At 39.6% G+C, this 18,119-nt stretch overlaps 1 protein-coding gene across 10 annotated transcripts in view; it reads left to right on the plus strand.

Annotated features, from left to right (window-relative positions):
• Positions 1-18,119, plus strand: part of TRPC4 (transient receptor potential cation channel subfamily C member 4) — a 331,985-nt gene that overhangs the window by 288,892 nt on the left and 24,974 nt on the right. For 7 of the 10 annotated variants that reach the window (XM_004389953.2, XM_004389954.2, XM_004389952.1 and 4 more), the window contains 3 exons: positions 2,124-2,437; positions 9,830-10,025; positions 13,892-14,086. In XM_004389953.2, coding sequence (XP_004390010.1) covers positions 2,124-2,437; positions 9,830-10,025; positions 13,892-14,086 — 705 coding nt within the window. Of the gene's footprint in view, positions 1-2,123; positions 2,438-9,829; positions 10,026-13,891; positions 14,102-18,119 lie in introns of all 10 variants that reach the window. The other 3 variants (XM_023724922.1, XM_012559569.2, XM_004389955.2) reach the window with 2 other exon arrangements.

An 18,119-nucleotide genomic window follows, 5' to 3' on the forward strand; every position in this document is an offset into this window, starting at 1 on the left:
ATGGGGCAAATCTGCTGCAAATGACCTCTTTACAGTGTTAAAAAGCAAAGATGTCCCTTTGAGGATAAGGTGCACCTGACCCAAGCCATAATATTTTCAGTCGCCTCGTATGCATGTGAAAGCTGGACAATCAATAAAGAAGATCAAAGAACTGATGCTTTTGAATTATGGTGTTGATGAAGAATATTGAATATACCATGGACTGCCAGAAGAATGAACAAGTCTGTCTTGGAAGAAATACAGCCAGAGTGCTCCTTGGAAGTGAGGATGGCGAGACTTTGACTCATGACGTACTTTGTACATGTTATCAGGAGGGACCAGTCTCTGGAGAAGGACATCATACTTGGTAAAGTAGAGAGTTGGTGGAAAAGAGGAAGAACTTTGACCAGGTGGATTGACACAGTAGCTGCAACAATGGGCTCAAACATAGCAACGATTGTGAGGATGGCACAGGACCGGGCAGTCTTTCCTTCTGTTGTACATCCGGTTTGAACTACCAACCTTTTGGTTAGCAGCAGAGCATTTTAATACTGCGCCACTAGGGCTCCTACTTTGGAAACAGATAGCTTGTGTTTTTATTTTACAGGTTCACAGATTAAGAGGAATTTTGCTCCAGGGCAGATTGTGCTTAAAGTCCCACTCATATTTGATTTAGTTGATTCAGAAGATGAGATTTTAGCCTTGGAGTTGATTAAAGAGTTTTGGGGTGATGTGACGGGGTGATTGTGTTTTATGTGTGGCAAGAACATAAATTCGGGGGGAGGGGGCAAGAGTGAAATATTATGGATTGAACTGTGTCCTCTAAAACTATGTGTTGTAAATCCTAACTTCTGTTTGTAATTGCATTTAGAAACGGGTTGTCTTTATCATGTTAATGAGGCAGGATTAGTGTAGGGTGTGTCTTGAGTTAATCACTTCTGAGATACGAAAAGATTAAACAAGGGAGCAGAGGAGAGATGGGGTAAGATAGATGCCAAGACAAAATGGAGGTCCAAGGAACCAGGAAGCAGACACTGAAGAGACAAGGACCTTCCTTCAGAGCCGACAGAGAGAGAAAGGCTTCCCCTACAGCCGGCTCTCTGAATTCGGACATCTAGCGTCCTAAACTATGAGAAAAGAAATCTGTGTTTGTTAAAGCCACCCATTTGTGGTATTTCTGCTATAGTAGCACTAAATAGCTAAGACAAAACTCAATTTATTATTCAGTTCTTAGGAGGTTTAATTATAGGTTTTTATATTGCAACATTTCAAAAAGTATCTTTGGCCCTTTTTAATAAAGAATACAAATGTACTTCAAAAGTCCAGGGATAAATTTCATCATGCTCTTTATAAGGCTCAACATCAAGATAATTCAAAGCTGACATTTTCATTAATCTGACTTTTTAAATATTTTCTGGTCAAAGTTTAAAGTAGCAAGTATTTTTTCAACCATGTATTTTATCTAATTAATGAATGTTTAGGTAAATATTACATTTTCTATACATTAAGTATTTTAAAAATAGCAGTTGGTTGACTGGCCTGGCCAGGCCTATGTCTAAGTCAGGTTTTATTTGCATTTAAGATGTAGCAGATACAAAGCACGGAGAGTTGGGCTCATGTTGGTCGTTACTGTTTCCAAGGCAGCCGACCACTGCTTTGACTGTACGTGTAATTTGTATCCTACCTGTTTCCTCTAGAACAGTCGTGTGTCAAATATTATAAATAAAGTCACTGATTATTTTGTTAAAAATTTAAGGTTTTTTTTTTTTATAAAGTACTATGTTATCATGATATGCTATCTTTTCCCAATATAAAACCAGATATTATTATTTTTCTACATCTGTCCTTTTCTTTTTTTAAAGTTCCATTGGAAATTCAAAGAAAGATGCAATCCACATATTAACAAATAGTCCAAATGCAAGCAAAGACCAGGAAAGCCACTTTCATTAAAGCTCATAAATTAGAAATTATTTTAATAAAGTTTTCTTTTTGTGTAGATTAATATTCTGCCACCATCATGGAAGATAGCTTCCTGGCAATGGACCATTGTGCTGGAAATACCTGGAAAAGCATCCCAGGGTTAAACTTGACATACTCATGTGTATGTGTTTGGTTTACTTTCCCTTCTTTTCTGTTTTCTCCAGTACAGTGCTCTTAATCCACGAGAATCTTGGGACATGTGGCATCCCACTCTGGTGGCCGAGGCATTATTTGCTATTGCAAACATCTTCAGCTCCCTGCGCCTGATCTCACTGTTTACCGCAAATTCTCACCTGGGACCTCTGCAAATATCACTAGGAAGAATGCTCCTCGACATTTTGAAGTTTCTATTCATATACTGCCTTGTGTTGCTAGCATTTGCCAACGGCCTAAATCAATTGTACTTCTATTATGAAGAAACAAAAGGGTTAAGCTGCAAAGGCATACGATGTGAAAAGCAGAATAATGCATTTTCAACGTAAGTGAAATAGACATTTCTGTTGGCAACTCTGTGCAAAATTTAGAGTGTATCACCTTATGAATTTGAAAAATCCCTGACAAGTGGTTGAAAAGACAATACAAAATTAAAATTATGCTTAATGCAGAAAACAAAATTAATATGGTTCAGTACATTTAAGTTTTAGTTAAATGGTCTTTTAAATGACCTCATAAAAAGGAAAGCTATATAGACTCTTAAAATGTGGAATAAAAAGACTTGTGTACCGTTGACAGCTTAAAAACCAAGCCAAAACCACTTGCTGTTGAGTTGACTTACACTCATGGCAACCTCATGCATGTCAAAGGGTTTTCAATGGCTGATTTTTTTGGAAGTAGATTGCCAGGCCTTTCCTCCGAGGAACTGTTTCCTTCAAGCGCCAACCTTTCGTTTAGCAGCAAGCATATTATGTTTTCCCCGCCCAGGGACTCCAGTGACAACTTACAAGTGCATTCAAAGATAGAATATATGGAAAACTGGTCATGCAAGAAAATCTAAATGCTCTCCAATCTTCGCTCGTGTGTTTTCTAGATACTAAGTTCCCTTCACATATCTCTTTTGTTTCCCTACGCAAAAATCTTAGCATCTAAAAAAAATTCAAAGTAGAAACTCAGTAATAATCTAGGCTGTTACATGATGCACACAAAACTCTCTGTGACTTACACCTGGATAAGCAGTAATAGCCTTTGTCCACTTTCACCCTCTGGCAGTTATCATAATCAGGTTTGCTGGCAGCACAGGCTCCTCATGGCCTTCGAGTTTGCTGCTCACTGAGACCTCACAGAATACACCACTACATGCCTATTTCCTTCCCACTGGGATCAACAGGCAGTTAATCGGCAGACAGGAGTCCCTGGGTGTGGCAACCCATTAAGCGCTCTGCTACTAATGAAAGGTTGGCAGTTCAAATACACTGAGAGGTGGTTCAGAAGAAAGGCCTGGGAATCTGCTTCCAAAAAATAAGCCATTGGAAACCCCTGTGGAGCACAGTTCCACTCTGAATCCACTTGATGGCAACTGGTTTGGTTTTTTGGTTTAATTAGCAGATGAATAAAGATGTTGGGTGATTTTCATCTGTGCAGTGACCATGATGTGAAAACACTATCATTTTGTAGGTGACTGATAGTCAGACCCTGATCGTGGGCCACCACAGAATGTTATGTAATATAAGAGAGTGCAGTAATTCCTCAAGTGGGAGGAAATCAATAATTTATATAACCTAAACCATTTATGGTAAAAATCCTCTTGTTGGTTTAACTTAGTATCTGTTGTATTTTTGATCCCAATATGTAAGACACCATTTTATTTAATCAGCATCTGTTTTTACATGCATAAAATTTTAATCTCAGCCTCAACTACCTCAAATCCCTTCAGAAATAGATTTGATACAAACTGTGAACTGTAAAGAAAACAAGAATTCATTGTGGCTTCCCCTTGTCAACTCATCCTTTCTTCCCACCTCTTTATCCTGCTAGTCTTAAGCAGCTGTTCTCTAGCCCAACCAGCTTACTCAGCCTTGTCCTCTTTCTGCTCTTGTCTGACTCTGGGTAGGAGCAACATCCTTGTGACTGGCTTGGCCTTGGAGTGTGTCTCAGTTCCGCTATCCACATTTCTGTATTTCCTCACTCTTTTGTGGTCCTTAACTGGGTAATTTGCCCAGGACAACTAGGACTAGAGACTTACAACGGTTAGGCCCCACCAGACTCTCCTTTCATAAACTAGAATTCTGTCTCTAACAAAACCAAGAACCATTTACCATTGAGTCAGTTCCAACTCATGGCAACCCATGTGTGTCAGAGCAGAACTATGCTCCACAGGATTTTCTATGGCTGATTTTTGGAGGTAGATTACTAGGAATTTGACTTCTGCTTTCGTAGCTCTACTGAGTACTCAAAGTACCCTAGAAAATATCATCTACAGCCTTCATATCACCACTACCAGTGGACATTTAGCTGTTTCTATCTTGCTCAGTGTGTTGCTTCATTTGACCTTTTTTAACATTTCCTTTTTTTTAAGCCCTAGTCAGCAATTCCTACTTGTAGCGACCTTATGAGCCGGAATCAACTGGACGGCAACGAATTTGGTTTTTTATTTTGGTTTATCCTCCTTTAACTCCTGTTGTCACTATATTCTCCCATTTCACAATTTACTTCTCTAACATTTCTTATTTTTCTTCTATAACTGTATTTTAATTTTAAAAAAAGAAAAAAAAATAATCCATGGCCATCAAGTCGATTCTGACTCTTAATGACTCTATAGGACAGAGGAGAACTGCCCCGTAGGGTTTTCAAGGAGTGGCTGGTGGATTCTGGCTGCCGACCTTTTGGTTAGCAGCTGAGCTCTTAACCACTCCACCCCCAGGGCTCCGTATATTTTCATTATTGCTTTTTAAATAGTGGTCTGCCTTAGCATACTCTCCTCAGATCCTCTTCACAATTTCCATAAGAAAACTTTTCTGTTATTATGAATTTTGCTCTAAGTGCATAAGAGAGTTCTTCCATACACGTATAACTAGCACGGATCTATCTCCTCCACACCTCTGTGTCCAACTGCCTATTGGACACTCCTTCATGCGCGGCTCACAAAGACTTAAACTCAATCAAAGATAATTCATCATAGTCTCTCTCAAACTCTTTCTCAACTCCCTTTCTCAGTCATTGCCACCACAACCCACTCAGTTACTTAAATCAGCAACGTGTGTTTTATACTATGTTCCTCCTTACCCTACCTGCCCCCACCATGTGCAATCAGTCTGTTCCTGCTCTTCATTATCTTGGTGCCATTCTCCCTTGTTCACTGCCCCGGCCTAAATCCAGTTCTCCTGCCCTTAGACTCTGCCTCCCTTGACATGTCTTCCTTTGTGCTACCTCAGTGTTCTTTCTAAACCCAAATCTGTCACACCCCTGTTTAAAACACCTAAACAGCTTCTCATTCCTTCCAGCTAAAGCCAAATTCCGTAGCTTGACATATCAGCTCCTTCAATGCTCCGGCCTTTGTCTCCTTTTCTAGCCTCATCTTTCTCCGTTTCCCATTAACACTTCAGTCTTCTGAATCTCCTAATGGGTTGTAGATCCCCAAACATATCATACTCTTCCCTCATTCCAGAATGCCCCGTTCTGCCCTCTTGTTTGACAAAATTTTACCCTTTCACTCAAAACCAACCTCAGATGTACTTTCTCAAGGAGGCTTTTCCTGATCGCCTACCAGACTGTGAGCTTCCAAAAAAAAAAAAAAAAACCAACAGAACAAACCCACTACCGTCAAACCATGGAGTCAATTCTGACTCACAGCGACCCAGAGGACAGAGCAGAACTGCCCCATAGGGTTTCCAAGGCTGTAAATCTTTACAGAAGCAGACTGATACATCTCTCTCCCTCAGAGCGGCTGGTGGGTTCGAACCGCTGACCTTCTGGTTAGCAGCTGAGCGCTTTAACCACTGGGCCACCAGAGCTTCTGTGTGAGCTCCAAGTGTAGTCTTCTGTGACTCTCTGTGCATTTTCCACCAGCAAATGGACACTTCTTCCTGTTCCTTCCATGGTTTCTTATTAGCATGGGAAGAACTGCATGATGCTAAAAGAAGAAAAATGTTTAGTCCCTGAAGTTATTCTGTATCTAATTTTAAGGTAATAGTCCCTGGGTAAGGGGTTCTTCTGTGAAGAGAAGGGCATGGGCTTGGCATTGAGACCTCAGGTTTGGTCTCATCCGGCAAAGCCCTCTTATGTTTATTGAAGCTGTTTTCCTAATGAATGGAACTGGCCAATGGGTGTCATTCTTCCTTGGTTTTAATTTAATATTGCATTCAACCCGTTGCTGTCAAGTCAATTCCGACTCGTAGCGACCCTATACGACAGAGAAGAACTGCCCCATAGGGTTTCCAAGGAGCGGCTGGTGGATTCGAACTGCCGAACTTTTGGTTAGCAGCCAAGCTCTTAACCAGTTATTGCTTTTAAACAATGCATAAAATATTCAGAAGTGACTTGTATTAATTTATGTTTCCTCAGTCTCAAGTAACTATAGAATACATTGCCTTTTTACTTGTTCACTTTGTCTGGTTGTAGGTATTTAAGCAGGGACACAAACTAATTTTAAAAAGTAGTAGCTGAGAAATAACTTCAAAGGGCAACAGACAAAGTGTTATCTTTAGAAAGGCAATGCTGCAGCCTCAACCCACAGAAACTGCTAGCAGTTAGTCTTCAACCACGGCTTTGTGCAACGTGGCATTTAATTAAGTTGTGGCATTTTCCTGGAAAGCTTTCTGTCCTTACGTAACCACAGAACTAGGAAAATACTTACCACATCAAGTCAGTGTGAGAAGTGATACAGCTAATGACCCTTCACTCTGAGAGCAGTGTTGGTATCGATAGATTTGGGAATCACTAATTAAATGTTCTTACCATGTGAGGGGCCCTGATGGCACACGGTTAGGTGCTTGGCTTCCAACGAAAAGGTTGGCAGTTCGAACCGACCCAGCAGCTCTGTGGGAGAAAGACCTGGCAATCTGCTCCTGTAAAGATTGCAGTCTAGAAAACCCTATGGGGCAGTTCTACTCTGTCACATGGGGTCCCTATGAGTCAAAATTGACTGGAAAGCACCTAGCAACAACAATCAGCAAAACATTTCTGGAAGCAATGGCTCTGACGTGTTAACCTAGATGGATTTTAAAAAGTCCATATAATAAAATAACAATTTACTTAGAAACACCAAGGTCTTTATTTCAGGGTCTTAATTCATCTAAGAAGTAAATATATTTCAGTCAAGTGGTACTATTCTGCAAATCTCACTGCTGATTCATTCCACTGAAAACTCAAAAATAAAATAAAAATCAGAAGGAAATCCATAGTCTATCACCAAATGCTGTGTAATTCTGAATTTCCCTGTTTTTCGAATTCTAATCCAAATATCTTAATAAATATTTTGCCAAAGGATTTGCTTCTATTTCCTAATAATTAGTAGCTCTTATTTGGACAGAAGTAAAATAAGTACTATCCAGTCATAACAATCTATTTATTCTGCATCACTGTTTTTATTTGAACATTTGAAAAGTAGATGTTAAGGGATTTATGTGTGTTTTATTTATTTTACTATATATAACTTATGCTATTTCACGTCCATGTTCTCTGAATTGCTGTGGATGTCAGGGGTGTATGAATGGAATTGTATTTGTGTGTTGACAGTGAGAACATACAGTGTTTCGGAAGAAAGACCATGATTATTTCACATTACATCTGAACTAGTATTAGTTTTAGAAGTTGTCATTAAAGTTACTAAAGATAAAGAACTCATGGTCATGACTAAATTTACTTTTTTCTGAGAAAATTTGCAAAGGATAATTTCTAGTGGCCTTTGTCTAGGACCAATGAATTGGGTTGAAGTTTCCCTGGTCTCGTTAAAATCTGTCACTTGTGTTTGTCTTTCAAGGATCCGGGTAGCACCACAGCCCTGCTGGACAATCGCAATCTGATTGAAGGCTGTCAGTCAGCACCCTTATCACTTGCAATAGTTTGAAGAGCTCTAGGAAAATAAATAATTAAATTCTATATCCTGTAATTAAAATTTAGTGCTACATTTAAAAATAAGAAATTGTTTACTTCTTTAAAAAAGCTATAAATCTGGGGAAATAATTCCTATATGCCAATTAAGTCACTTTCTGTTAGATTTTCTTGTTTATAAGGATTACAAAGGGGTTATTTCAAGTCCCAAGAGTTTTGTTTTAAGACTCATGCTCAGGATTGCAGGTTCTTCCATCCTCTGAGCAAGGGTTGATCTTAGCCGGGGAGAATGTGCAGTGTGTCTTGGCTTCAGGGAAAACAGGAGGCGCAGCACTTCATTGTGCACGCTGGCATTAACCAGGCTCCTCGACTCCACTTGCTTTCTCCTCGGTGTTTCATTATTTGCCGGCTTAATTCCAAATGGCGTCCCTTAATTCCAGTGACCCTGACTCTCCATCATAACCCATCCTCCTCAGCCCCTTTGGACAACTACCTCATTGTCTTGACCTTACTAAGGTGAACACTCCTAGACAGGAAATCCGATTGTTTAGGCTCCTCTTTCACATCTGGCCATACCATAGGCCACTGACGTCATAGGAATTGTTTCTCTTTGAGTCACTCGACCATGATCAGTTTTATCCATTGAGACTTTGAGTGAGGAGCTCCAGAGGTCTACATACGGACCACCCCTCCATTAAAGGGTACACATGGAACAATGTTACTGGGGCTGGGGGCTGCCAGAAAACATGATTGACTTGAAACTACAACATGATTCCAAACTAACATTATCTCCTCAAAGACTGAACTCCTGCCTCCTTAGTTACTATGTCAGGTATGAAACAAGTTTGGTTTTTTTAGGTTTTTGTTTTTACAAAATAAATAAAATGTGGTCTTATTTTAAGAGTTTATCAAGAAGTACAAAAGTTCTGCTATCTTTTTACTACATTATATTACAGTATGCTAAGGTCTGTTGAAAACAAACAATTCTCCATTTGGGTCCCTTCCACTTACTTCAGATGTTCCTGATATAATCCCATTTCTTGGAGTAAGTTAAGGAGATTTTACTTACAGTAAAATCACAGGGATTCAGGCATTTTTGGAATGAATAAAATTTTCCTAAAATATAAATATATGTATATATCAAATTTTATTGTCTAGCCATTCTGAGGCACTTTGCCATCTTATGGGATTCACTTTGTCCAGTTTTAATTGAAGATATGGACATCCAGAATGATGCCATTACTTTCAATCCTCCTATGACCAAAAGCAAAATTAGGGAAAAGAAATGACTTTTTTTCAAAGCCTAAGGTTAGATCTATCATTTATTAACTAGGACAGGGTCAGAAAACATCTTCTGTAAAGAAACAGTTACTATTTCAGGCTTTGCGGGCCATGGGTTCTCTGTTGCAACTACGCAACTCTGTAAAAACAGACATAGAAAAGTCATGAATGATTAAGTATGGATGTGTTTCAATAAGACTTTATTTATGGACATTGAAATATGAATTTCACGCACTTCATAAAATAATAATCATCTTCTAATTTTTTCCCCAGTCATTTGAAAATGTAGAATTATTCTTAACTCATGGGCCATACAAAACCATGCTGTGGACTGGATTTGCTCCCCCTGCCCTAGGAAACTAAATGTACCTTTCAGAGCTCTTGGGACCCAACAAAAATTAAACACACTATTTGTGCTAGTTCCTTTAATTCTTTTTATTAAGTTTAATTTTATGATTGCCCTAAACTATTGTTTTATTGTTGATATGTATTTTTAAGTTAATCAAATATACGTAAGAGTAGCCAAATTCTATGGTCATATCTTATATTATTCTAGAATGATTCTATTAATATAGCTCCTCGTGTACCTTTGTATTTTTTCCAGGTTGTTTGAGACGCTGCAGTCCCTGTTTTGGTCAATATTTGGGCTCATCAATCTATACGTGACCAATGTCAAAGCGCAGCACGAATTCACCGAGTTTGTGGGTGCCACCATGTTTGGGACATATAACGTCATCTCTCTGGTTGTCCTACTCAACATGCTAATAGCTATGATGAATAATTCTTACCAACTTATTGCTGTAAGTTCACTAATTTTATTTCCATATTCCCCCTAGGATGTGTTTTTCCTAGCTATTTCCCATCCTATTAGCATAGGAAAGAAAATCCATAATTGGCTAGATTGACAAAAGAGAATGGAATTATAAACGGTTTATTTCAGGTTTCTAAGCAGTACGCCACGTGTGGCTCTAGTATTGTCATATTACACATGATGATAGAATAGACTCAATCTTGCTTCCCAGGCGGTCATTGGCTGCGCCAGGCAGGCGGTAAGGTGTGACTTATAAACAGGCAGCTCACCTCTGTGCTGTGCCCTGTGGCCTTTGTACTGTCTCTGTCCATTTAACTGAAAAATCTTGATTTATGCAAACGCCTGCCACCTTGGCAAGAAACAAAAGAGAGCCCAGAAGGGAAATTGGGTAGGAAAAAGCCACAGATTTTTCAATTTCTTAAAGCTTAGGAAAAGCAATGTAGAAGTACCCCTGCATATTGTAATAACCCTGAATATGTGTGTTTATATGAAACTCTGTAAGTCAAACAACATAGCTTTATCTATTCATTCATACAACGAATATTTATTGAGTACAAACTCTATTGCCAGCCAGTGTTCCAGGAATGAAGAATATGGTTATGAACAACACAGCCTTTTATCCCTTTGAACTTGCACACTAGCGAACGAGCCACTAGTGGCCAGTAGCAACAAAGCAAGACCCATACTGGAATGGCATATATTTCTTAAGTATTTCATAGTTATACATTAGACAAGTAGCATTTTATAAGCCTAATTACAAGTTGCCCGTTTTTTCCATAAATAACTAAAATTATACTGCATCCTTAAATTTATCATTAAACCTCTGGAGTGTTATTATCGATATTTTGGGAAGCAACACTCTGGATTTTATTGAAACTGTCTTTATGGAGGCATGTATTTCTTATATGGCACCTGTCACAGATATAAAACATGAGAATAGATTGTTTTCATTTACTGATTCACAGACTAAATTATTTCCAATGTATAATGAATCCTCTGGCTATACCTAGGCTTTATAACTGGTGGGAATATCTGAATTTACGCATAGGTAGAACTTCATTTAAACATCTCACATATCTGAAATTTTTGCAGATAGTCTATATATTTGCTTCGGAAGTTCTGTATCCTTCTAGGCAACACATTTCTAAAATATGGATTCTCTTTTACAGACAGTCCAAAAAAAAAAAAAAAAATTTGAAAGCCTCTAATTATCAAGCTACATATAGAGAAGCTGCCAACAATTTGGATCCTCTAAAACTTTAAATGTCCCCATTTCTTCAAGAAGAGAACATTATACAAGACTATTATGACATTTTCTTTTTGCTTCTTTTTGGGGTGTGTTTTTATAGGTGACTTCATTCCAGAGATGAGCACCATCTCAAATCTCTATCTTTATTTAGACCAAACTCTGCAGCTGCTTGGGAGGGGAGCAGGCACTGAGAACCAGCGGCAGGAGTACCTCCCGGTGCCCTGGACATCATGCCTCCTTGGGCATGAGCATGCCGAAAAGTGTTCACTCCCACCTGTCCCAGAATAGTGGAACTTGTCCTGAAAGCCTTGTCTTTTTGTCCTGCAACCTTAACTAAAGGAGCCCTGGGTGGCGCAAGCAGTTAAGTGCTTGGCTACTAACCAAAAGGCACCTCAGAGGAAAGCCCTTGCTAACAGCTTCAGAAGGGCTATGGCTTGGAAACCCTGTGGAGTGTAGTTCTACTCTGTACACATGAGGTCTCCATGAGTTGGAACTGACTCGACAGCAACTGATTGTTTGGTTGGTTACCCCTCACTCAGAGATGTGGGGTAAAGCATGGGAAAAGGAGAACATTTAACAGTTGAAAGGAAGAAGCAACCATGCAGGCCGTATCTACAGCCTGCTGCCCGCTCATTCATTTGTGCATCAAGTATTTATCGTGCACCTCCTATGTGCTGGGCATAGACTTGAGCTTAGGGATGCAGAGACTAATACACAAAGTCCCTGCTCTCAAGGAAAAAAGAATGTACCAGGGACAAAAGAAAATCAATGGATAATTTTTGTATTGAGATAAGAAATAAAACAAAAGAAATTTAACAAAGTACTGAGGAGAGTTTGGGGATAGGGAGGTAGCCAAGGGTTGATGGAAGGCAGGCAGACTTCCTAAGAGGGGATACTAAAGCTAAGTTTCCAATGCAACTAGAAGTTAGAAGGTGGTATTTGGGTAAGGGAAGTTGGGTTTTGCCATCATTGGCTTAGAACTTTTCATCTCCAGCATTTTCTAACTGCTATAGACTGTTATAGATCCTCTCAGAATCCCAAACTGTGAAGCAAGGAAGAGTCTGTTTTGTGATAAAACTAGCAGAACATAAGGAGATCAGAATAGCCCTCAATTTGTGATCCCATGAGAATCGAAGAATTAGAAGGAGCAGTGCTACTCACAGGCGGATACTTTGTCTAAGTGATTGACTTTTTATGATTTTTTATAATTGAATTACATTCTCCATTACTCTAGTAAATAATATCTACCTTTCTTTATTAATGCAGCACAATCAGCCAGAATCTATAAGGTTGTTTAGAAAGAGAAAGGGAATGAGGGAGAGATAGCAAAGTAGAGGGAGAAAAGAGGAGAGGGAGGGAAACTCTGGTTTCCATCTATCCATCCATCCATCCATCCATCCATCCATCCATGCAATCAAACGTTTGCTAAACAACAATGAAGGCCATGCATTTTCTAGATACGGTGATTCTTGTTCAAAACCCAGTCTTCCTAATATCTAGACTAAAACCCATCTTGTGCAGAGTAGGAATGTATACATAACATGCATTCACCAGCACACATAATTTAGGAATATTAGAATGAAGCACAGTCTAAGATTATTCTCTTACTCTAAAATCTGGATTTTCTTTTATAATGTTAATGGATTACAATCAACTATTTTGAATTCCGTGTATACCTACTTTCTACAACCTCCTACTTCCCAGATTTTTCTGCTTAAATCAGATTTATGGCTAATTTAAGAGGAGACTGGCTGCCCTATATCAAATTGCCACAAATGTTGCAAAGTTAATGGTTATACTTGAACAACGTGATGAACGTAATTAATGTCATTGAACTGTACAAATGAGGACTGTAGAAATGGCAAATGTTCTATTATCTATATACTTACAACAGTCAAAAAAAAAAAAAGTTCCAAAGTGTTCTCAGGAGGCTAATAAAAAGGTGTGAGTACTAAATGGTCAGGGGGATGGCCCTAGGCTGTGGGAAACCAACCACTGGCTGCGCTCCTATCTGATGTCCTTTGGCCAAGGTTATATCACGGTCCAGTGCTGTGTCAGAGAGGCCCTTTTCTACATTTATTAGAGGAACTTCTTTCTGAGTTTATGTCTGATGCCTGAAGGTGGACAAGAAGTATCCACAGGGAAACATATTCAATAAGACTTTTCCTGATGGCATCTGAAGGCTAGGCCATGAGCATCTGTGAAGGTGGCATTCACCTAGACCGGGGTTCAAGGGATTAGGTAAGATGCAAAGCCTTGTTTCTGGCCAGAATCTAATGAAACAGAGTAACATAAGCCTACACTGCAGGAAATACAGATTCATCTTCAGTCAGAACTGATCCCTGCAGTTTCTTTAACACAGAATGACTTTAGATATCTGTCCCACTGAAGAGGGAAAGATGGGAAGTGACATGAGAGCTGTGCCTCCTTACCTGGGTAAGCCATCCTCTGAAATATGTCGGTAACTATCTCCGGGAGTCAGCAGTGTTTTTCTAAGCCATTCATGTTCCAGCAGCCACTCAAAGTCAGGTTAGCAGCTCTCTGTGAGGTTTATCTGACCTTACGAATTGAGAACTGGGTCAGCTTTGTCTTGCTCTCCTGTTCAGGACCATGCAGATATAGAATGGAAGTTTGCTCGAACCAAGCTTTGGATGAGTTATTTTGAAGAAGGAGGTACTCTGCCTACTCCCTTCAATGTCATCCCGAGCCCCAAGTCTCTCTGGTACCTGGTCAAATGGATATGGACACACCTGTGCAAGAAGAAGATGAGAAGAAAGCCAGAAAGCTTTGGAACAATAGGGGTAAGACCACACCATGTTAGTATTATGCTTTTTTTCAGCGTGGATTTGAATATATTTATATTCTTTATTGTTCTTATCGACTGTATTTTGCGAACATTCATTGCACATCCACCATGCCTAAGACACGTCTGAGAACTACAACTTTTTCCCAAACACGTTTCTTCAATGGAGGGTACCCAGACCAAACCCGTTGCCATCAAGTCAATTCCAACTCATGGCAAGCCCATGTGCTGCAGAGTAGAACTGCCCCGTAAAGTTTTCTTGGCTGTCATCTTTATAGAAGCAATTTGCCAGGTCTTTCTTCTGTGGAGCCACTGAGTAGGTTTGAACCACCATCCTTTAGGGTAGCAGCCGACTGCAAACCATTTGCATCACCTAGAGACCTTAAACTGAGGGCAGTTATTGTTATTTTAATTGGACTCCAACAGGCCTCCCCGAGTGCCACTGATAAGGCTCAGGGAATTAGCACATTCTCTGTTAGCACCTTGATTTCTAGTATTTTTCAGTATTGTCACACCAGGTTATTTGTGGTCTTACTTACTCATTGTCTGTTTCTCTCTGGACTGTAGACTCCATAAGGGCTTTGTTGTCGCCATCAAGTGGGCTTCAACTCATGACGACCCCAAGTCCAACAGAACAAAGCGTTGCCTGGTCCCGTGCCATCTTCAGGGTCCATTGTTGCAGCCACTGTATATTTTGAGTGGCTTCCTATGGGGCTCATATCTCCGACAGTATTCTGTGGTGATCTGTCTTAGTCACCTAGAGCTGCTATAACAGAAATACAAGCGGATGGCTTTAACAAAGAGAAGTTTACTCTCTCACAGTCTAGGAGGCTAGAAGTCCAATCTCAGGGTGCCAGCTCCAGGGGAAGGCCTTCTCTCTCTGTCAGCTCTGAGGGAAGGTCCTTGTCACCAAACTTCCCTTGGCTAAGGAGCTTCTCGGTGCAGGAACCCCGGGTCCAAAGCATGCGCTCTGCTCCCGGCATTGCTTTCTTGGTGGTATGAGTTCCCTCTGTCTCTCTGCTCGTTTCTCTTTTATATCTCAAAAGAGATTGATTTAAAACAGAACCTAATCTTGTAGATTGAGTCCTGCCTCATTAACATAACTGCCTCTAATCCTACTTCATTAACATCCTAGAGGCAAGATTTACAACACATGGGAAAATCACATCAGATCACAAGATGGTGGATAATCTCACAGTACTGAGAATCATGGCCTAGCCAAGTTGATACACATTTTGGGGGGACACAGTTCAGTCCATAACAGATCCATAGGGTTTTCACTGGCTAATTTTCAGAAGTAGATCACCCAGGCCTTTCTTCTTAGTCTGTCTTAGTCTTGAAACTTTGTTGAAACCTGTCCACCATAGGTGACCCTGCAGATATCCGAAATACTGGTGGCATAGCTTCCAGCATCATAGCGACACCCAAGTCACCAGTATGACAAACTAACAGATGGATGGTGGTCCATGAGGGCAGGGGGTCTGTTTTAGTCACCTGATTTCCCTAGTGCCTAGCATGGGTCTCTGCATGGAGCACATACCTTTGTAAAAATTTCTCAATTAAATGGTTGAATGAATACCATACCCTGAATATTCTGTACCAACCGTAAGCAGTGATTTCAGAATATGTTTAATTGCTCAACATTTTGCTTCTACTCCTAGTCATATTCTATTCCAAGAAGTTGTGTTTAAAAGAAAAAAAAAATTAGAACTGCTCGGAGCCATGTTCCTGGTATACTGATAAATAAATGTCTTTCATGTTGGAAAGCAAGAGTTCTAGCAATTACAACAAAATATATACAGACTCAGATCTCTGTTTTAAACAAACCACTGGCAGGGGCAAGTTATTCCCCATTTCTTTCTCACTCTGTTTCCGAATTTTCAAAGTTCTCATAGTGATGATTTGGGAATTAACAAGCTAACATTCATTAATGATTTTGACCTTCCCAGAGAAAATGCTTTAGAAGTATTCTAGCATGCTTTTAGTTTAGAATCACCAAGTATTATTAGATATTTAATCAAAATCTTTAATTTTTTTCAGTTTTATGTAATATAGTTATGATTACCAGTTATGCCCCCAAATGATCCTTCGCATTTGTTAACATCATCATCCATCACAAATTGTTATCAGCATGGAATGGTGCTTTCTCCAGCAGGAAGTGGCAGTGAGTTTTCTGTCATCTCAGTAACAATTCTAATTCTAAAGAGAAGTTGACTGGCAAGCAGGTATTATAGGCAGAAAGGTAGTTAGGGGAGAAAGAGACCCTTATATTCTTTCTCTATACTGTTACTCCGTGAAATTGGGACCCTAAAAATTGGGAACATATCTAATCTTAGAAACCAAAGTCAGATTATGATCAAGATTTATCCTGTAATCCTCATATTATCACTGAGTTTAGGAAAAGCGACACTATTTTAGTCCAGTTATTTTATTTGTTTATTAAGAAGTTTAAAGTTCAAATTATAAATAAAATATAGATGTAGAATAAATTCAGTTATTTAGGTTTAATAATCAATTATTGCATGTGTCCCACGTGCTAGTCACTGGGCAAGGAACTGGTGAGTGGGAGGAGGTACAAAGGTGTGGTTTCCATCCTTGAAGACATCATTTCTAATGTGGGAGACAAAGATGTGAGAACATATTGCTATAATCCATGCTAGTAATATATTTAGCATTATATCATCATATATAAGATGCCATAGAAGAAGAGTGGAAGAAGCAATTTGTTTTTTCTTGAGATAAACAGGAAGAGATTTCAGAGAAGTCAAACTCCTGCTTTCTTCCTTCCAGATCAACATATACTTGTCCTTTGTCCCATCTTATTCTAAAATTCATAAGAAATTTATTTAATCAGTCCTTGAAAAGATATTAATGGTGAATACTATCTTAAAATCCTACCTCTCATAGGAGTATTTTGATTTTAAAAAGAGATTCTGGGTAAAAACACACACACCAAAAAATTTCTTTAATATTTAAATTTCAGGGACTAGAAGATGGACTCTTGTGTTTTAAGAGACCACTAAAATCATCTCAAGTTGTAACTGCTTACTCTGCTTTGCACAGTAATGTCCCTGCTCTACGGTTTTCAGAGATCCAGCTCTGCTCCCAACACAATCAATGGAGACCTGCCCTAGGAAAGTGGCTTCCCACCTTTCCGAATCCACCTTACTGGCACTGGTAGGAATATATCCCTGTTGTTTCTCAGAGGCAAAGACAAGCTTAACAGCCAGTTAGGCTTTACGTATCCATGCAGAGGTTCACACCTTTCAGAAGGGAGAGTAAATGGCATTAGCTAAAGAGCTTTCTTTCCTTTACATTAGAAACCAGTTGCCATCCTGTGCTCCCTAGAGTTTTCAACAGCAGAATTTTTGGAAGTAGATCACCAGCCTTTCTTCAGAGGCACCTCTGGGTGGATTTGAACCACCAGCCTTTCTGATAGCAGCCGATCCCTTTAACTTTGCACCGCCGGGGGGCTCCTTTTCTATATATCTAAAAAAACAAACAAACTCACTGCCATCGAGTCAACTCCAACTCATAAGGACCCTATAGGACAGAGCAGAACTGCCCCATGGGGTTTCCAAGGAGCAGCTGGCGGATGTGAACTGTCGACCTTCTGGTTAGCAGCTGAGCTCTTAACCACTGCGCCACCAGGGCTCCTTTCTATGTAGTACTGGTCTCAAACCAACCAACAAAAATTCTGATTATGTCTCTATCTCTGAATGTGACCTTTTTGTTTCAAGCAAGATAATTCAAAATGTACTGTGACTTCAAATCATTCTTTTCTCCTCTGTTAATGTAAATTTTACTAACCTTTGATAATGGGTATTTTATGCTTTAGGAATTCACATCAAACTAAATAACTATTCCGAGTTGTGTCTACCTTTTCCATCCTCTTCCCACTCTCAGTCCCACCTCTTCTCTCCCGAGCCGGGACCGGGGTGAGCACTGGTCCCATCAGTCGGTGCTCTGCCAATGTCCTCTTTACCTGTGCTGCATCCCCAGTGTGAGAGGACTATCTTGATCTGCATATT

This window comes from Trichechus manatus, unplaced genomic scaffold, assembly GCF_000243295.1.
Source record: "Trichechus manatus latirostris isolate Lorelei unplaced genomic scaffold, TriManLat1.0 scaffold00270, whole genome shotgun sequence".
NCBI classification, from domain to species: domain Eukaryota; kingdom Metazoa; phylum Chordata; class Mammalia; order Sirenia; family Trichechidae; genus Trichechus; species Trichechus manatus.